A 22581-nucleotide genomic window follows, 5' to 3' on the forward strand; every position below is an offset into this window, starting at 1 on the left:
ACTCTTGTTTTTTTAATTAAAGTTTTTAACTACCAAAACTACACGCGGGGATGTTTGGGACACCTGAATGAGGATGAATGGGACGTTGATTTTTGACAAGATTGTAAGTGGCGCGCAAATTATTACTGTCAAAATGCCAATTTCTGCTGGAAATCTCCCTCTTGTGCAAACTTTACCAGTTGAGCAGTTGTCTCCAACTACAGAGACAATTAAACCATCAATGTCTAATAATTTCTTCTCCTGAGGATATTCGCCTCTGCCCAATCCCGTAAAAATTATTTTCTGGAAACTTTCTCGAGCAATATCCTCTACAATTCTCACAAGTTCTCCAAAAAAAGGCAAGGTGAGAGCTTATTCAGAGAAATAAGTAAAAACAACTACCACGCTGTTGTCGTAAAATCAAACAGGAATCTGCCGATGAGTTCAAAAAAAGCAAAGAAAGCTAGGATAGTAAATAAGAAGAAAATACATTAAATAACTGATTGACAAAAAATGACTCTACTGCACAAATAAGATTGATATGGATTTCCAAGTATGAAATAAAAGATTAAATAAATCTATTACTGGTAGAAATATTTTTAATATAGCATTTAAAATTAATTAATATGCTCCAGTAATGCAAATTATGCGAGAAAAATGCGTCCCAAACATCTCCTTATCTGTCCCACACTGCCCCAAATCGAGGAGGTTTGGGACAAAGTGTCAAGTTAAATGTTTTATCTTCTCCAAGAAAATTCAGTTGTTTTCCAAGTTCTATCGCATACTTTTTATATAGTCAATACCCGTAAGTATCCTATAGGCCACATGAAATTATAACATTATGGTGATTTTTTGGAATACTGCCTCAAAATCAAAACATGAAAAAGTGTGCTAAACCTCCCCGGTCTCCCCTATATTGATAATAACGTGATAATTATGTATAAGTCTCTTCAAAAAATAGCAAATTCACATTATTCGAAGGAATGAACTATTCAATTAAAAAGTAGGACAAAAAGCCCAATTTCAAAGCTGCTCCAATTCATAAGTGCCCCACTTCCCCCTATAATAAAAACTTAAAGCTTTCCAACTAAAAGTGGTAGTAAATGTAAAAATTATGCCCTAGACACATTTACGACTTAATCCGAGAGACGCCTTGACGTAAATTATTATAATCAAAATATTTATTTGACTAGATACCCATCAGTTTCCCACCAACTAAGCTGTTTCTTAGCTTAAGCCGAAAGACGAATTAGACAGAAACTGATGGAAATGTAATGTGATCATTATTTTTATTAAAATTACGTTAAACTTTCTCTCGACTTAAGTCGTAAGTGTTTCTCACTGAGAAAAAAAGGGGGTGCGATTAACTTTTTCTCCTCATAACTTTAACATCTTTTAGGTGTAAAAATATATCAACATTTTTTTATGTTAATTTTACAGCTTTCTAAAGGTAAAATTAACATGAAAAAGGATAACTTTAACCTCTAATACACCAAAAAAGTATAATATTTATACCGATTTCGGATCAATACTGCAGGATAAAATTAACATTTCCGGAATGTTATTTTAACTTTTTCGGATTTCTCTCAATGAGGGCATAAACCTCTATAGTACCACCAACCAATGATTCCTGCATCAAGAAGTTATTATTTATGTGCCAACGATTCCGGTATAGAGGATTCATTTGTTGTGACAAAAAACACACAACACTTATTTAGTGTTGCAGATGACACTCACTATTATCTCAGTATATTGCTAGTGAATATGAAGCTGTTGAAGCTAACATTAAGAAAATTTTAAAAATTACCCTGCTACCGCATTGTACCATAAAATTTTATGACAATTCACAGTTGCTAATATGCGTTAAAATATGTTACTTTAGCTTCATTTATGTTTGATGGCTCACAAAAATTAGTTTACATACACTTCCCCAACATAGATATCGTTTCTCATTAGTTCGTTGTCAGTAATTAGATATAAATTAATGAGAAATTATATTTATGTTATTTAAGTGCATTAAAACTTATTAAAACTCGTAAGAATTCACATAATTGAAAACATAAAATAATATATCTGAATGCACTAGCGACAATTAATGTGATTAGGATTACATATAAAATTTTAATGAACAATGTGGTAGTAGTGTTAACCGCTTAGAACACTTTACTAAAAATATATGCTGGAGAATTTTATCTTTCGAATGTTCATATTTTTTTTAATCTAAACCGCTATCAAACATATATCTTAACAGACACTGAATTTAAATTATTCACATTGAAGATTAAACAAATATAATTCATGTATCATAGGGAAAATTGGGGCAATAGTAAACACATGGTAGTTGTAATCACTGCGATGTTTGTAATTAAATATTGAATTTCAGAAGACAAGGACTACACGAGTTTACATAGTTAGTGTAGGGATCCTTTTTCCCTGAACAAGATAAGTCCAAGTAAGTGTAGCCATAAATATCAGCGTTTACAACTACCCCGCTTTTACTACTGCTCCAGTTTCCCCTATACTGTAGGCATTTAAGAAGAGAATTTATCACCAAAAAATCAAATCATAAAAGAAAATGAAGGAAAATATTATCAAAATCGACGCAATGTCAAACTTTCCATGCATAACTTTGGGCTGAAACTTTACATAACTTTCTGTTAAGTAAGAAATGGACATCAACAAAATATATTTCTATCGGGAAATTTTTCGCACATCATTAAAGGATTAAAGTGGAATTGAATTCAGGGTTATTTTAAGAATCAAATAATTATTAATGTAACTTACCCAAACTTTTCATTACCCTTTGGTGTTATGAGAGTGACCGATGCATTAAGGTAATAGGGAATTTCTGTAAGAAGTGCCCCATCTATCCCTCTCCATTCTTGATCATTTATCTTATCCGATCGACTAACATTGATAGCTTTAGGCTCCAAACTAAACAGAGACATTTTGAAAGGTTTTCCAAAAAGGTTTTTCATCTTGTTCTTAGGAAAGAAGTGACTTGGATGTCTGAAATATCGGGAAGATATATCACACATTTTAAGGACTTAAAAAATACATAGGAGAGGGTGAGGGAGTTTCAAGCAGCTGAACTTTTATTTAATGCCCTAGACACACTTACGACTTCAGCCGAGAGACAACTTAGTGGAAAATTGTGGAAATGTAGTTTAATCCTTTAAGGACGATTGGGTCACCGGTGACCCAAAAATGATTTTTGTCCTACGATCTTCTAAAGATATGCTTTGCTCTAAAAAGTCAGGGAAAGTGATTTTTTCTGACCCCCGATTTTTGACCTTCTCGTCCTTAAAGGGTTAAACATTATTTCGAATATAAGTACGCTAAGCCGTCTCTCGGCTAATCCTCAGGTCTGTCGAGGCCCTAAAGCCCAAAATAGACACAGGTATCAGCCCGAAAAAGGAAGATTGGTATCGATATACTCAGGGATCAGCACCAAATTCGGAGAATCACATGCTAAGAATAATGTTTTTAAGATTAGGGGAGACTGGGGAAAAAGTCACAAATTGAAAATTTGAAAATTCAATATCTTCCAAGATAAAAGAGATAACGGCTTGAAATTTTTTCCATAGATGACCTCCATAGACCTTCTTCAAAGTCGTAAGTTTCTTAAAATTCGAAAAAGTATAATTCAGAAAATAAAAAATATTGAAATTTTTAGCCCTATTTTGGAAATATTTTCCTTGCAACAGATATCAATTTTTACCTATTTATTTTCCAAAATTGATGCACTGGTATTTCCTAAATGATTTGGATTCTTTGAATACGAAACCACTATCTATTTTAGAATTTTACAAAGATTCTTTTCTCCACAAATCTTTTTATTAAAAATGACCACTTGGGGTAAAAAGTAACAAAAGGTATGGAGCAAAAAGTAACAAAGACCAAAGTAATTTCTGACGTCTCACGGCGAGAAGAAACATAATTTCCGCATCTTGCTGCTTTTTGTTTTCATTGGTCAAACGATTAGCAGTCTCTTGAGCGTGTTTTTTTCTAAAATAGCTTGAAAAGCGGTTTTCTCGTTCAGATAGAGAAAACTGTGTTTTAAAAAGGTGTGGAGGAATAAATTTCCTATGAAAATATGTCACCTAGCTATTTATTTAAATTTACGATAGCTCGTAGTAAAGCAAATCAAAATGTGATAATATCCCATACCTGGTACTATTTGCCCCAGCAGTTTTGAGAATAATCACAAAATTACCTTTTAGAAAACAGCTCGATAAATGTATATATTTCCTTACAAAATAGAGGAAAATGACTTTCATAAAGTTGTAGAGCAATAAATTTCCTATAAAACTGCACTATAATTCGAAATTTCTGGGGAACTAGGGTAGCTTGTAAAAAATAAAATATCCGTTTTGTTACTTTTTGCCCCAGTCTCCCCTTAAGAAGTTTGTAATTCTAAGAATTACAAATTTTCAGCTATAATGTCCACAGAGAAGATAAACGGTGTCTAGTAGTATCCAAAAAGCGAAAAAATGAATTTTTAAAAAATTCTAGTTGTTCGAATCTTATTCTGAGCCGTCAATATGTGAATTCTCGGAAGTAATGCTTGCTTGAAACCTACCCCACCCTCCCGTAGAAGATATAAATTTTTAGAATTATTCTTACTCATTAGTTAGGTCTTGTAGGAATTCATCTTTGTAAGGATGATAAGAATAAGCCAGTGTTTCTCCAGTATGTTCTGGATTCTCAAGAACAACAACAACTTGAACCATATTTAAAGTCCAACATTCTTCAAAAAAATTTCTCAGAAATTTTAGTAATTCAATGCGACTCCCCACAAACCGATTCTCAAGAATAATTGTAAACAATGATCGAGGATGAATGGTAAATTCTTGAAAGAGATTCTCAATGAACGTAAGACACTCCGAGAGATCATCACAAAAAGCAACGGCATCGCTTGAACACTCCGGTAACCACCTCAAAGATTTTAATTTCTTCATCACTTTATACCTCCGATCAACAATAGTGACAGCAAAAAGGACATTGCTAGTTAAGAATTTATCAATTTCCCCAGATTCCGTTGAGCTGTTAACGATCACGAGTGTCGTCTTTGACATGTTGTAATTGAATTGGTGGATTTCAATTAACTTGTCCCCCAGTGGCAAGAGGTTGCTGGACGAAATTGCCAACGATGAAAGAAGAAAGAATGATGCTAAATTCATTGCTGAGTATAAACTTCTGGAATTCAACTAAAATGGGTCAATTGAATATCCAACATTAAATACCTATGGTTTATTCATAAGTACATCCCGCTCATCAATTGAACCACTCTACGTAATATGATTCTGTTCTGGCTGATGTCCGTGAGATGATATTGAAAAGAAATTAAGGGGTAGAGCATAGCAATTATCTTGTCAACTTCTTTCCATGCAATAAATCATTTCTCACGTTAGGACTCTCCAGCAGAACTCTCACTTTCTATCATTTTCCACAAGAAACTGACAGCATAAGTACTGCCAAGTACTAATTCATTGAATTGGCGATGGACAAAGTGAAACACGGGGCTCAATCTGGGTGAAAGAACCATTCGCGTAAACATTCATTAACTGTTTTTTATCATATCGTCATTTCTTCTTTCTTCTTTGCATCGAATTGTGCGTTTGTAGGTGAAGATCATTTGCTCATTTCACCTCAATATTTTGCTCCTTTTTACCTCCAAGAGATGCAATTACCGAGAAGTGGCTTTACAAGATCTATTAAGGTTCAAGAGATTCTAAAATCAACCATAGAATTCAATGTAGAATTAATTCTAAATTTCTTTGAATGTGTAATATTTATCGTATAAATTTTACTTTGAGATTGACATACTAAAAACTAAAATACCGGCAATACTAAAATAAAAATTTAATTCTTAAACAAATTATTAGGGAAAAGTGGGATACCTTTGATATCAGACGTTTTTCTTCTATTTTTAAAAGGAACTAGACTTTACTATGATAATTTAGCTCGACAAACCAATTGTGAAGCTAAACCAAATTGTGATAAGCCTCAATTCCTTTTAAAAATTGGAGAAAAAAAAGCTGAATTTCAAAGGTACCCGAATTCAAAGATACCGTCCTTCTCCTTAGGATGTAAGACTAAATGTTTTTCATAACCGTTTCACCAAAAGAGTAAAGTATATTATTTTAACCATTCTATTTTTAGTTTTTCTTTCTTACAATTATTAATACACAGGATCAAACAAATTTCGTTCGATAAATCTGTAAAATTCTTGTCAAAATATTAAAAAAAAATCATTTTATTGACAATGATCCCACTTTTTGGCCACCTTTGTAACCACTTTCTGGCCATTCTTTAGAAAGTCTTCTAGTGCTGAAATTCACAATTGACATTAATAAATGAGTGCGAATATACTTAAAAAGATTTTTTAATTGTTAGGCAATTTGACAGACCAAAATTGAAATGAACTTTTACTATTCTATCTGTGTTATCACACTTGCACATTAAAATTTTAATATGATTCACATTAATTGTCGCTGGTGAGAGTCCAAATGTGTAATTTGTGTACTTGAATAATTTTAAATTCAAAATTTGATCTATTTGTTGATAAAAAGGTAGACTTGGCCCGCAAAATTTGATATAAATTGATTTATAGCATTAATGCGAAAAATTAATGCGATTTTCTCTTTAATTTTTTAATATGAAAAATATTTATGCTTTAGGTAAATTTAAACTTATTTTTGCAAGCCAAGTCCACTTCTTTATCAATAAATAGAAAAACCCCAAATATTAAGTGACTCAAAGACACAAATAACATATTTGAACGCTCACGACCGACAATTAATGTGAATCACATTAAAATTTTAATGTGCAAGTATGATAAGGCCCTATGACTTAAATCACGCAAAAAATATTAAAATAGGGGAAAGCGCGCTACCTTCGGACGACTCAAGCTTCGGACAATTCAATTTTTTCTCTATGTTCCTTATGGGTTTCACCCATAGCTGTTTTCTGAAAATTTGAGGCATTGAACTAGCAATTTAAATATAATATTATTGTGAGCCAAATTAATTTATAACATATTGAAAAAAATGATTTGTGCAAAGCATGAATCGTCCGAAGGTAGCGCGCTTTCCCCTACAGTTGCTGTTTCTTAAATTTCTCAGAATTTTTCTCAAAAGGTTTCTCAAACATCTACTTCTCAATGTTTATTGGTAAAAAGACTAATTTGTCTTACAATACCTTTTCGTGGAAGATATCATTAAATTAAAGCTAAAATTATTAAAAGTCAAGGCCAGAAAATGTAAAAATACCTCAGTAGAAAAGTCTTTCAAGCTTCGCACATATTCTGACTTCAAACACTTCATATTTTTCCCATATTCATTTAATAAATCGGATCAAATGATAATATATTTTAATAGCTAGTCCTGAATCACACATTTCCTGAAACAATAAAGTCAGATTCATTAAATGAATATAGGAAAAATATGAATTTTTCGGAGCCATAGTGTGTGCGAAGCCAGAAAATCTCTTTCTACATCTCGTAGCTAACCATGAGCGGCATATTGATAAGTCGGCACTTATTTGGTGTTAAAGATCTACAGATCAGCACGATCTTAGTAGAGATCAACAATGCAAAAAATCAGAAGATTTTTGCAGAGATGGACAGATCTGTTGATCTGTTGATGCCGCAAAATCATTCTGATCACAAGATTGTCAAAGATTGTACCAATCTCTCGATCTCTACAAAGATCGTGCCGTTTTATCTATAGGGGAAACTGGGGTACCACCAAACACGGGGTAGCACCAAACGCTAATTTTTATTTCTTAACTACTTGGACTATCTCAACCATTTCTTTAGTAGACAAGCATCCCTGTAGTGCCTATAAATTCCTATAGGTCTTGTCCTTAGAAGTCGAATATCTGATTAAAAAATCGCAGTGTTTGGTGCTACCCCGTGTTTGGTGGTACCCCAGTTTCCCCTATGCCGATTGTCATTTTGCAAGTATCATGCTGATATGGAGTGACACTTATGTCGATCTGTCAATCTCGTCAATCTCTGCAAAGATCATGATGATTTATCGATTTTCGTAAAAAATAATGAGAAAAGTCGATCCACTGATATCTGAAATCTTTACGAAATATATGCTTCTTCTTTCTTCTCTTTAAGTTTTTATTTAAGGGGCCGGACATTACTTGACATCAACACGGCCACGAAGTATGTATGTGCAAATTTTCGGATCTTGACAAAGACTGTGCCGATATATTGCAAAGATCGTGTTAATCTGTTCACATAATCTCTATAAAATCGTTCCGATCTGTCGAACTGTTGATCAGAACGATTTTGCAACAGATCACTATGATCTTTTCAATAGATCTGCACCATCGGCACAATCTTTGCAGAGGTCAGAAAATTTACACATACTTCGTAGAGATCGCAAATATCAGTGGATTGACCTTGTCACTTTCTTACAAAAATTGATAAATATAATCACGATCTTTGCAGATATTGACAGATCGACAGATCTGTCACTACATATCAACACGATATTTGCAAATATCAAGACGACCGGCAGATAAATAATCGGCGGTACAATCTGTGTAGAGATTAAGAAATTAGCACAATTTTCGACGATATTCAAATCAGAACGATTTAGCCAAATTTTGACAGATCGACACCGGTACAGTAGACTCTCACTCAATCGGCTCTTTATCAATCGGGCGTCAAATTTTGTTGACAATTTTCACGCTTAATTATGAAGCTAATTTGCTCAAATTCGCTGTAGTTATTCCTATTTTATCGAGATTCTTTATAATTGAGCGCTTTTTGTGGAATTTACAAAGGCTTTGACGCTCAATTCTATCGCTACCGGATGACATTTCGCCCCATATTCCCGATTGAGAGAGAGTCTACTGTAATTCTGTACGATTTTTGCGATAAACCAATAAAACACGGCATTCTAGTGAACTGTGAGCAGCACTTCTCGAGAAAAAAATAAATGCTTAAAATAATTTGTTACTATTAAATTAGTCGGTTGAATTCAAGCACAAATGAAAACTAAAAAATAAAATATTTACATTAGTAATTTTTAGAAGAATTTTAGGTGACACAAAAATTTAGAGATTTTAAGCAAAATTAACACATTAAAATTGTATGGCCTATTAATACATATATTTTTTAATATTTCAAATATTCTCTCTTATGAAAAATAATTTTTCCAAAAAGTAGTATTAATATTATATTTCAATTAAGTTCTTCTAATTTTTGAAAAATAAGCGATCTTAATACCAATGGAACAATTTTGAAACAGATCTAAATTACAATTTTGAGGTTTCATCGTTACTATTTTCAGATGGACAAAGAGAAAATGAAGACCACGTGTTGTACAATCCCTAGAGTCAGAAGCATTATTTCATAATATTTGTATTTAGCCCATTTTAACGTATGAGCACATCTCAAAATTCCAATTTAGATTCAATTCCAAATTACCCCATTGTATCTTATTCCGTGAAAGTACGACTAGAAAATGGGATATGACCAATTAGGAGAAATTTGACCCTTTATTTATTGAGAATCTCAACTTATTTCATAAACTTTACCACTTATTCTAAACTAGTGCTACATTATAGCTGAAACCTCTTCAGCATCTTCAGGTATGCTTTATCATAATAAAATAGTTTTATTATTTAGATGAACAATTGAAACGAAAGGAAGAGATAGGTTTTCTGTTAATGATTTCTTCGATATAAATGTTAAATTGGCGTAAATCTGTGCTAACATGAGTGACACTAATTACTATGCTTTTCCCATAAAGTTAATAGAAGATTAACTAATTGAATAGATCTAGAGAAGAATCATGAATATTCTAGAAGTTAGCATCCTCCTCTTTAGCAGAATCTCCTCTCCAGGAATTCTTCTTGCTTGATTTGAATTCCAAATTTTGCAAATGTTCTCATACGAAAAGTTTTGAGAAATAAAAAAAAAAGAAGATTCTCGCACATCAATTCTCACGTCAAAGTGTAGGCAGAACTGTAAATTATAATTGAGGAGACCCATTCTAAAATTGAACAAGAATAATTGCTGAGAATTGAGTGATCACTATCAGAGACATAATTCAATTCACAAGAATCATGACATAATTTCAGGTGGTTCTAACTCTTAAACCCATCAATCAAGAGTAACTAAAGAGGTACTTGTACGTGTCTCATTTCTTTTTCTCGCCTGACACAATGAACCAACCTCCAAGAAGAATGGTATATGGAAGGAAAAGTGGAGAGAAATTCTTATTGACCACTTCCCGAAACGCGCGACTCCCAGAAACCCAAATGACACCTCATTTGAGAACAATGGTAGTTCTTTTTTCTTCATTTCTATGCATCATAAATTGAAGAAGGGTATTGTGCAATTCATGGAGAAAATTCACTTTGTTAGTTTGAAATTGGAATAACGGAAAATTCTTATAAAGCTCAATCTCTCAAGAACATTCTGTTTCAATTAAGATGACTAGAGAAGATCTGTGCGGAATACCCTGTATTTTTGCGATTTAATTTTACCTCGGAAGTCGACAGATGCCTAAAATAACTTGCCTCTTCGTCGTTTTTCGTTTTTGTTTTTTTTGTGATTCAGCCCATGGAAGTCACATATATTGTATCAATTTTCTGAATTGGTTTTTCAACAAAGTGCAAGGTAAACAAACGTATCTCAAGTGTAGGCGAATTGAATTCCATACAAGGTGCCTCGTTCAAAATCTCTGAGGCAATCCCATTCGACTTTCAACTGTGTTCCCCAGTTACTCTTGAATGATGTCAGTGATCAAGTTGTTCTTTGTAGTACTTCTAGTTGGTGCAGGTGAGTACAAAAAATTACCATAAATTCATTTTCTTCGACATTTATGTGTGAAATATTACAGCTACTGCCCTAGAGTGCTATCAGTGTAGTAGCAGTGAAATTGGCGATGCCTGCATTCAATCCAATGTGACCAAATTCAAAGTGACACAGTGCAAATCCCACGAATATGCTTGCTACATAACCCTCATCCGTAACTCAGGTAAATCCAATATTCAAGAACCCCTCAATAATCACGAATTCTTCTTAATTACTCAATAATTATTTTAGGGAAAAACACCACGGGAATTGCTGAAAGAGGATGTGCTCTCAACTATAACTACTGCGAAAAATTAATACATGAAAGGGATACGCGCTTGGCTTTGAGCTGTTACGTCTGCACTACATCAAGATGCAATTTCGTTGATGCTCTTACGATGAACAATTCGTCAACCAAAATTACCACAAGCTTTTTCCTTATATTACTACCCCTTCTTGTGATAACAAGAAAAATCTTCATTAGCGGATAACCACAAATTTTAAAAAATAACAAAAAGTGCAGTTTTAAATTTTACATTTCTATGTCGTTAGATTATTCTCTTCCATAACTAAGGCAAAAATGTGGCAATTTTTAAATTTGTTAATTTTTTAAACTACCAGAGTGAATTAATAAACATCTCGCAAAAATAGTTTTGTACAAATTATATTAAATTAGGGTAAGTGTGCCAAATTCCGGCCAGCTTGCAATTTCGGCCACCTTTTTTGTCCCTCGTATTTTCATGAACTTTTAGATTTTACGTACTCTAGAGATTATACAATGCAAAAGAATAACAAAAAATGTAGGTTCGACAAATGAGATGACGTGAAAAAGATATTGGAAGAATTCCCGAAGGGCAAGGAACTATGAGAATGAAGGTGACCGAAATAAGGCACCAAAGCTATGTCTATATTTTTATTCATTTTAAAATGTATTAAGAATGATTTTAGAGTAAATAAAGACGGTAAACACTTTACAAGGTCCCAAACAACACTCTTACAAAAGAAAGAATAAAAAAATCATTTTGTATTTATAATATTACATTTCAAACTTGAGACTTTGACGCTTGTATGCAACTATGCCGAAATTTGACACACTTACCCTAAGTGTTACTATTTCTAAATAAAAAGGTGTAGCAGCTAATCCCCAACTACGCGGAATGCTCGAAGTCGTGACTAAGGTAGTAATAACCCATAAGTAGTTCTGCAGATTAAATAAAGTTCTTTATCAATCTGAGTCATAAAAAAACTATCATACTCACTAGTTCAAGTATTTCGCAATTCCCTTTTTTTGTTTTTTCGTAAGGTTTATAGTCAGAAAAATTTTTGGTGACTTAAGTGGGAATTCGTACTCGAGACACTTGCATCAACCACTTGAGCCATTGAGTGGCACAGCCACGAACTCCCCCCGCTTTATTACCGATAACCGGAAAAAAGGAATAGATTTATAAATCAATTTTAGAGATGCCAAATATTGTCCGAGTTTCACATGAAAACATATTTTTCGTTCAAAACCGATTCGTTAGCAATTGATAACCTATTAGAACTGGTACAGATTTTATTGGGGATTCCAAGACATTTCCAACAGATTGTAGTAGGACTCTTGAGCCTAGAGGAGTTGGAGGGAGAAAACCCATCCTGATGAAGACTCTTCTCTTTTTTTGTTTGCCCCCTTACCTACCCCCCTTACCAAGGTCTTAGACCTTGAGGCATATTTTCACCAAAATCAAATTTTCGGAGATCCGAAATACATTCATCTATTTATTCAAAAATACAAAATCATCAATCAATAAAAAAATTTCCTATCATCTGATAAAAATAAATAAATAACAGATATGGATTAGGACCTTACACATCACTAGCCGTGTTACGAAGACTCTTCTAAGCCAACGTTACCAATTACTGTTCAGCTGGAGTGGTGACTTTAAGGGGTGCTATAACGGCGACTAAGCTCAAATTATGATATCACTATAGTTCCGCTAAATGGGGTTATGAGTGCTCGACGAGTTATACCGTACGCAAAATCGAATCGGTTCCTCAGTTGGTCTTTACCGGCGAAGCAAGGAGGACGCCAGATTCGTGGCCATCTTGGAATGGGCAATGGGACTCAATTTCGGAAGGCCAGCGATTAAAGGTGCTCCAGCATGTTCTGGTGTGAGGCCTGTAGCATTCGTGCTACAAATCTACATTTGCGCCAATCGATTGAAAGAGGAAGCCAGAGCAGAATTAACCAGGGATAGAATCATACAGTTCGGATGTTATAAATTTGCCTTAGAAATAATATTGAGCAAACCATTAACTATTTAAGATTTAGATTTGGAAATGGTTTCTCAAATTTTCTTTTACAAATTATATACATATAAAAAATTCATTTGCTGGTTAATCTGCTTCAATCCGTCTAGTCTTTGTCTAGTCTTCAACCTTGAAAAACGTTATTAGAAATCATTCAGACGTTGCAGTGTTTGGAGAAAAATAGCCCTGAATCTTGATAATCACCAGGATATAGGGAGAGGTGGGGCTACTTTGAGCTTTGGTGCTACATTGATATACGATTTTTTCGCATACCGATATAGGATCTTTTAAAATAACAAAGAAAAGATTAGAAAAAAACGCTCCTAAACCGATTTCTTCAAAATCTGACAACAGGAATGGTACATGAGCTAATGGTTTTTGAAAAAAAAAAACATGAATTAAGATTAAAATTTAGTCAGTTAGATCAACAACTGGGCTAATTACATTTGTTTTGTACCTTACTAAACTGTTTATTGAAGAAGGATACACTATTCAGTGATCTGAGCTACGTTTACACTCTGACTGAACCAACCTCTTGAATTTAGCTACTTTTTTTATATTAAAATTCTCCACTAGCACCATAATTCAACCACCAATTCGTTTATGGATAGTGGTTTTCATTCCGAATTCCGCTATACCGCTACAAGCTACATCATTGGCTAACACACTTGAAATAGCATAAAAACCAGTTTGAAACCGAAATTTCAAAAATATCCTGTACAAAATATTGCATAATGAAAGTTAACATGTTAAATTAAAAAATATTAGTAGAAGAATGTTGAGATATATCTTTGAAACATGGAAAAAATCTACTAGGACTGGTCGTACTGACTGAATTGAGAGCGGTCAGAGGCAGTTACCCAAATCAGTGATTTATGAAAGAATCACAACTCAAAATTTCATGAGAAATTGATGCAAAGATCATATTATACTGGGTTACTGAAGACCCCTTGCCTTTATCTCGAATCTTTCGACTTGTAGCTCCATTGTAACAGTCACATTTTTTAATATTTGTTTTATCAATGAAAAACTAAAATAAGTTCAGCAAAATAAGGAATTTAAAAAAAAAAATTGAAAGTTGTTCCGAACATGGGGTAATACAGAACACTGTCTTTTATTTCTAAACTACTTGGACTACAGTGACATGACCATTTCAGTGTGGAGACGCATTCCAGTAGTATCTTTGAATTCTAACATCTAATTAAAAAATCACAGTATTCGGTTCTACCCCGTGTTCGGTGGTGCCCCAATTTCCCCTAATTTAGTTGATACTGAAGAAAGTAAATTAGTTTAATAAAAATGTATGTAATAATTACTATTATCATTTATCTATACATAACAAAATTATTTTATATTTCTAGAGTTCTTATCATGCTTGCAATAAACCTCCTACACATCTCACTTATGTCACCACTGATTTGCATAAGCATTTTCACGTTTAATAAATACAATTTATATCGGTTTATAGCAATTGCCAAGAGCGTTTGCTTTGAAAGTCCATTTATAGCCCCTTGCAGCTCATCCATCAATGATGTGATAGAAATTATAATTTAAACAGGTATTCCTTCATATCTAATTAATTACCAGAATAATTTCATGTATAATAAAAGTTTCTAAAAGGTTGTAAAAGAAATCTAAATAAAATACCAAAAGTAATTCCTCAGACTCTTTGGTGGCATGTTGGAATGACAACAATTTGTTTGCTTTTTTTTACAGTAGTTCTTGAAGGCAATTAATAAAAATTCTTCTTGTGTGGGAAGATTAATCATAAACTTTCTGACAAATTAGTCATATTGTATTATTTGGTGTAGAGATAGGGTATTCAATTGACGGGTTCCCACTGAAGATCGTTTAGTGCATCTGAGAATCCACACCTCGTGGTATTATTTGACGGATTGGTTTACAGAAGAGCCCTTTTCTAGGTACAAACTGGGAAATGATCAGGAAACTGTTGGGTGCTGAAGAGAAAGCATTGAATGGCATAAAGTGCCTGAGTAACGGGAATGATGGCAAATGAATAATTCATCCGTGTTGTCGTCTATGAGCTGTTCTTGGGTGGAAATAACTTCTAAGTCACTATTGTTTTGCGCCCAAGCCAGACACGAAAGTGCAATTAACATACAACTTTTTTTTTTCTCTATTCTTGCAAACCCGACATCGTCATATTTTTTGGCTTCATCTCACACAAGGAAATTTATATTTTTCCTTTACAGACATTAAATCCCTATCTGGAGAACCTAACTATCGCTCCGTAAATCTCACATGGGAGATCGAAGAGGTGGCACATCAGGAGCCAACAATCTCTGCTCAGACACCAGCTTTCACCGTCTTCTACTGCGAGATGCAAGCATGGGGCGCCCACAGATGCAAATCTAAGATCTTTCAAGACAATGAGATTGACGGTTCTCGACAAAAGAGGCAGTATTCAATGGTTATTGACAATTTGAGAATGGCCACGAAATACACCTTTCATGTGAAGGAGCAAAAAGCTCCAGAATCCAGAGGACCATCAGCCAGGGCAGACTTTAGCGAGGAAAATTCCCTAGAAGATCAAGCTTCAATCCGTGGACAAACAATCATAATTCCCACCAAAGGGTGTAAGTAACACTTCTTAGCATTTCATATTGTAATTATCTGAAAACGACCGCAAAATGAATTAAAAAAAAAAATCTGGGTGAAGGCTTTCAGGCTTCGCACATATTCTGGCTTCGAATATTTCTAATTTTCCAAATTCTTTCAATGAATCTGACATATTTTTACAGAAAATGTGCGACTTAAAACTACCTATTAAAATTATATTCCCATAAATACAGTAGACTCTCGCAAATTCGGCACTTTTAAGATCGGGATACTTCTTAATTCGGGAAGCGGTTACATTTGAAAAAAGTTTGTTGTCATTTTTCAAGTTTGATTATGATTATATATCAAATGAATCAAATATGCTCAAATTTGGCATGGTTTGTCTTAGTTTTGATGTAATTTTGCATTATTGAGGGATTTTCATGCAATTCACGTTATATATGAGTGTGTAAACTCAATATCTATATGCACATAAATAAAAAAATCGTTGCATTTCAAAAAGTTTGTCGCCCGAATTTCTGTATAATTCGGCTGACATTTCGGTTCCATATGCCCGAATTTGAGAGAGTATACTGTAAGTCGGATTCATTAACCCATTCCTTACCATGGTATTATACATCATACGCAAATTGAGTGATTTTAGATGATTTATTTCTGGGCAATTTTTATCCAAATTGCTGTCGGGAATGGATTTTTAGTAACGTTAGTTATTCAATTACTTGAGAAAAATAGTCCGACAGAGATGAAAATACATTTTGTTATTATTTTCTTGCTTCGTAGAAGGTCATGCAATTTTTTTGCTCAAAATGGCGGACGGAAAATACGACAACTCGTCGAATTTGTTAAAATTGGCCTCTTTCCTCTCTCCTGATTTGAATTCTAGTTCCCAATTGGTGTTCTTGGATAGTCACTCTATCTAAAGCAATATAGTTTGAAATGAATTAATGCACAGAATTTAAATTCGGTGACCGTTAGGTCGCTTGTTTGAGGACGGCTCCCCTCGTCACCATAATGGATAATTTTCTTTTCTTTTCAAAAAATTCATCTATTAATCTGTAGGAAACTAATCCCAAAATATGAACATTCTATCTCAAGTATTTCTGGTACATTGACTGAATGGGTTAAAGGAGGGAGAGTATTAAGTGTTCGAAGCCAGAGTGTGTGTAAAATCTGAATGCCTTTCCCTACCGGTTTAACTCTGAACTCAAAAAAATCAAAATAACGGATTTTCCGATAAGCTCTTAAAAGTGAAATTTTTGGGGACATCTTGGAAATCAATCAAGAAATTTGATTTCAAAGAACATCCGTAGAAAACGTTCATTTATGTGGGGGTCATCGAAATTCAGAGTCAATATCTCATACCGTTTGTCTAAAAAAAATGCGCAGTTGCATATATTGCTTTCTTTTCGACTTCAAGTAATTGTTATTCATGTAATTTCAGCTTTCGAACGCGCAAGCCACCAATTTTCTGCTTCTTCTTTCAAAGCAAAATATCTATTCTATTAATAAAGTGGTTTGCTTCCGAACAAAAAAATATATTCAAAATGTAAATTTTTTTTCTGATAAAACCGGAAAGCTGTAAGCTTCGATTAACCTTGTCTTAGTAAGCCTCATTATTATATTTCGAAAACACGTTATTTTAGAATTATTATGTAATGTCTTGAAAAAAATTCATCACCAAAACAAAAAAACTTTATGCAAATTTTTTATAAAATTCAAAAATTTACAACGTCTTAATTTGATAGTTCAAGAAACACCTTGAAATTATTTCGAATAGTCAGATTTTTTATAATAGATAGATATTATTAGATTAGATTATATTACATCTGAATGTTCGTAATGTAATAAAATAAATTTCAAATTTAAAGAGCTTTGAGAACTTTTTGTAGTTAGTGCTGATCAAGTAATTTCTCTATTAGTCGAATTAAAAATTCAGTTTTGAATTTTTGAGATTAGGCATAACTTAACCTAAAACTCTTTGAATTAGCCTATTAGCCAAAATAGCGTAAATGTATTAGCCTTTTAAAGTGGGTCACCGGAATGGTGATCAAAAGAAATTTCCTACGGACACCTACAATTATTTTTACTCTAAAACGTCAGAACATTTTTTTTGTAACCTCCGAAATTTTGACCTTCTCTTCCTTAAAGGCTTAAATGACACTTTATCAAAGTTAAATAGCAATAAAACATTCACTGCATGAAGCAAGTATCCTAAACTCAAATACCCTTTTAAAATCACCAAAGTTGAGGTTCTTTACAATCCCACATATATAAATCCTTACAAAATCACATGACCCCTCAACCAGGCTCATACTTTGCCAAAATGTGTTTCGCCACTTCCTGATCACGTATATATGTATGGTTGGCTAAAAACTTTCCCGGCCGTCCGGAGTCCGGACTTTCGAGCGTAATAACTCAAGAACTAAGAGGGCTAAGAGCGTTATCGACTTGCGGTTTTCGGAAAAGGTTATAAATCGGGTAAAAATTGAAAGTTGGTGCATTGACCTCCCATCCCCCACTTGAGGACACCGACCCCCTTTACCCGAAATAAAAGGGTTAATTTTTTTCTTAAAATGACTCTAGCTCCGGTATTTTTCTCAAAAATTCCATCATCAAAATATAATATAATAAAAATTTAGAGTGTTGTAATTGTAATATAGGCCAGGGCCATGGCGTATCCTGTGTTTTCCATATGTTTCTAGCGTGCCAAAAATACTTTGGAGTTTATTAGCTGTTTTCTGTTATTATGGAGTGAATTAGCAAAAAAATACAAATACAAAATAAAAGCTAACTTAATATGGAATGGGCAACCGAAAACCCCAAATTGTCATCCTACGTAGTTTTGGAGATATCTCGTGAAATGTGTACGAAAACAGGTAAAAATTTACACTAAAACTGGTCGCATTTTTCAGAGTTAATGTCATCCCCCTGATATAGGCTATGAAGTTTTCAAAAAGTGGCTGGAGCTTGCTGTGATTGCAAGAGAACCGGAGATATGAGGGGTCAAAGTTCACGAAATTATGCTATATCTCCAGTTCTATTTAACCGAATTTGATGAGTGATGGCGTAAATGAAAGCTCTCACAAAACACTACAACTTTCTAAATCATTTTGAACTTCGCAGAACCAGCGATAGGGGCGCCACAGTTAAAAAAAACCAATCTCAATTATCTCGACACCCGTATAACCGAATTTGATGATTACTTCGGCATAATTGTAGAGAACATATATCTATATCGCTTCTTGGAAATTACAAGGAGCCAACTAATTTTCGGCCATTTTTCAGAAGACAGCATGAAAGATTCAACTTTGTGTAAATAAGTATCTCAATTAAATGACTGAACAAAAACAATTTATTTCTTTTCTATTTGTATGAGCACTAATGTAAACATCGAAACTTTTATATTTTTACCTCTCAAAATATGCTTTTTAATAAGTTAGATCCTTGTCGTTCTAAATGATGTGCAAATTTTGCTGAAATTAGAATGACAAGGGATCAACTTGTTTGAGTTAGTCCCCTGTTTCACAAAAATTTGAACGATGAATATATTTTGTGCCCCTTTACTTCAAACAAAATTATGCGAGTAATTAAAAAGATTAAAATTTTGAAAAAAATTTCTAATAACGAAATTTAATGACTTATATCATCTGAAAATTTATTAAATTGTCTTTCTAAGTGCATTAGAATCTCAAAATCGCAAAAAAATGAGTTGACCCCTTGTAATTTCCAAGGAGCGATATATTTCGTCCATACATTTGTTTGCTAAAAATCTGTCCGATTTAGCCGCTTCATTGTTAAAAAAAAAATTAGTTTTTCATTAATATTGCTGGTGGAAGTACACAACAGGTACTGATACACTGAGTGAGAGAAATCCGAAAAAGTCAAAATAACATTCCGAAAATGTTAATTTTACCCTGCACTATTGATCCGAAAAAGGTGTAAATATTACCATTTTTAGGTGTATTATGGGTTAAAGTTACCCTTCTTTCATGTTGATTTTACCCTTAAAAGGTGTAAAATTAACATTAAAAAAATGTTGATATATTTTTACACCCAAAAAGTGTTAAAGTTACGACGAAAAAAAGTTAATCGCAGCCTCTTTTTTTCTCAGTGTATGATCCCTTTTACTCGACCATTTATTATTGAAAATTAAAAAAAAAGCTTTCACAAAATTCAATCTTCCTTTGATATTGTTTTAGTTCATCACATAGACATAAGGTGCGCTCTAATTAAAAAAACGAGTTAAAAAACGAAAAAAAAATTAATTAGTTTGACTCCAGAGGAAGCAATAAGATCAAGTTCTTCAGCAAAATTATAGAGAATATTCTGACCTATATTTTACCGATATAGTTCATCCAAATCCGAGATATTTAGGTTTAAACACAAAATCTGGATATATCTCAGAAATTTTATTCATACACTGAGAGAAATCCGAAAAAGTTATAATAACATTCCGGAAATGTTTATTTTACCCTGCATTATTGATCCGAAATCGGTGTAAATATTATGCTTTTTAGCTGTATTAGGGGTTAAAGTTACCCTTTTTCATGTTAATTTTACCCTTAAAAAGGTGGAAAATTAACATTAAAAAATTATATATTTTTACACCTAAAAAGTGTTAAAGTTACGAGGAAAAAAAGTTAATCGCATCCCCATTTTTTTCTCAGTGTAATTCCTAAAAAACATCTCCCAACTTCAGCATCAAATTGAATTTGCCTGCAATCCGCGTTTGCTCACGAAAAGACTCTCATTTACGATAAGCTAATCTAGGACACCTAGGCAACTAGTTTTTCTGACTGTATTCTTTAAAGTTCGAAATTTATCAAGGGACCTTCAAAAAGCTTAGAACGGAGGACTGCATTCTTGTAATAAGAAAAAATTATAATGCATGTCTACTAATCTCACTTGCTTGTTGAAAAAGAAGTTGAAATTCTTCTCTGAGATATTGTCCTCCTTTATTATATATAAATAAACTCAATAATTTTTTAAGATTCAAATTCTATTGCTTTATTTTCAGTTGCTGCACATGCCACAAAATGCCTTCCGAATGCTTCAGAAATCGAAGTGGAAACAGGCCCCTTCTTTGGTGGTCGCATCATCGCCGAGGGCAGCAATTGTGGCATTAAAGGAGACGCCAATGATCCCCGGTCTAGCTATATAATGCGCATAGATCACGAAAAGTGCGGTAGCCGAGTAAATAAAGAGGAATACACAGTTAAAACCTTGATCACTGTGCAGGAGAATATGGGTATCTTCACTCACAGTACTCGACGTTTTGTGGTAGTCTGTACATATCAACCGGAAACACTCACAGTAAGGGCAAGTTTTGCTGTTCCTGGACGTGGAGGAGCAACAGTGATGTCCCCAGATTGGCACAAAGAGCACGCACGAAGTGGCCGTGAAAGAAACTTTAGGATGGTGCACCGAAATGAGTTAATCACAAAAGAAAATGATCCTGATCGCTCAGATTTTGCCGGAGAAGCAGAATCTGAGAATATGATTGGTGATTCGGACTACTTCAGTGAGGCCAAATTCTCTCGACTGATCGATGATCATGTGAGTGATCGCGATCTCGCCTCTGGGAGTGAGATCCCATCTGGTCGAGGGTACACGGGACTTGTGATTGCAATCTCATTGTCAGTGATCACAATGGGATCACTCATTTATCTCCTGAAGCGTGAATTGAGACAGAAGGAGCTCATCAAGAAGCAATTAACTTTCACCGATGATAGGTTTATGCCATGAATATCGACAAACCATGTAAATATAGACTCTCTCTCTATCCTAAAGCACCAACAGCCCAATATGCTCTCTTGTCTTATCAAATAGAAAGCATTATTTTGCGCTCAACTTCTGTTTGATTGAAGATAACAAGGCATAGAACACCCAATAATATTCCACGTACTACAGTGCCCATCGAAAGTATGGGACACTTTTCGAAAGTGCAAAAATAAGAATTTCCGAAGTAAAATGTATTACTTTGGATTTAGTGATGGTAATGAAATTTTAAAAACTTGTTTAAGTAATATTATATAATTTTTTTTGTACGACTATTCAATAAAGAAAAGACTTTTTCTAATAATTCTATTTGAATTCAATAAAGGTTGTCGAAAATAAATTTTCAGGTTATAAAAATGTCCAATTCTGAAAAGTCAATATAGCATAAATGTCCACTGCATTACCAATAAAAGCACCTGTTGTGAGAATCACGAGAGTCAACGTTAAATTTCCTATATTTTCTCATCAAAAAGATATTTTTCTACACAACTATAACTATTTTTCTACAACTATTAAAGAAATACGTGTGCGTAATTTCTTAAGGGAATTCTTCTAATTAAAAGGCTAAAAAAAACCCCGTATTTTTATCAACTGTTTTTGAAAGACAAAGTAACTACCAATCTTGCAGTTTTTGATATATCTTTGCACATATATAAAGTGCTTAAATTAAACAGATATTTTCGAAAGAAAATATTACTTCCTCTGTCCCGAAAAAAGTCATACGTTTGCTAGTACAATTTATATGAAAGAATGAACGACTTATTTCGGGACAGAGGGAGTACAAAATAGCGGATTAGTATTTAGTTTACTTAAGCAACTCGTCACAGCACTCCCTAATTGGCGGAAAAACTACAGCTCAAATTCTATTATGAGAAAAAGTAACTAAAAAATCATCAATATGTCAAAATGTATTTCATTATTACATAATAAATTAAGAAAACCCCAAAAAATCGTAAAATCGTAACTTTTTTGGAATGTTTTGTAAAAAAAAACATTTTTGTAACAAAATTTTGACCTTATAACATGCTATAAAATATAGAAAAATAGGTTTACAACACTTCTTTTAGTTCAAATAAAAGAGAATTAAATTCCGAATTAAATTAGTTAGCTAGCTTTCCAGCTTTCCCACC

General features: G+C 33.5%; 2 protein-coding genes across 2 annotated transcripts in view; both read left to right on the top strand.

Moving 5' to 3' along the window:
• LOC129808139 (uncharacterized) overlaps positions 1-21755 on the top strand; it is a 47247-nt gene extending 25492 nt beyond the window's left edge. The window contains exons 2-3 of the mRNA XM_055857895.1: positions 15307-15690; positions 20691-21755. Coding sequence (XP_055713870.1) covers positions 15307-15690; positions 20691-21418 — 1112 coding nt within the window. The 3' untranslated portion in view covers positions 21419-21755. The remainder of the gene's footprint in view (positions 1-15306; positions 15691-20690) is intronic.
• Positions 10543-11452, top strand: LOC129808154 (uncharacterized). Its single transcript, XM_055857917.1, has 3 exons — positions 10543-10789; positions 10851-10988; positions 11057-11452. Exons 1-3 carry the CDS (start codon positions 10741-10743, stop codon positions 11293-11295), a joined length of 426 nt encoding a protein of 141 aa, XP_055713892.1. The 5' UTR covers positions 10543-10740; the 3' UTR covers positions 11296-11452.
• Positions 21756-22581: the final 826 nt, after the last annotated feature.

Source organism: Phlebotomus papatasi, chromosome 3 (genome assembly GCF_024763615.1).
Source record: "Phlebotomus papatasi isolate M1 chromosome 3, Ppap_2.1, whole genome shotgun sequence".
Lineage (NCBI taxonomy): Eukaryota > Metazoa > Arthropoda > Insecta > Diptera > Psychodidae > Phlebotomus > Phlebotomus papatasi.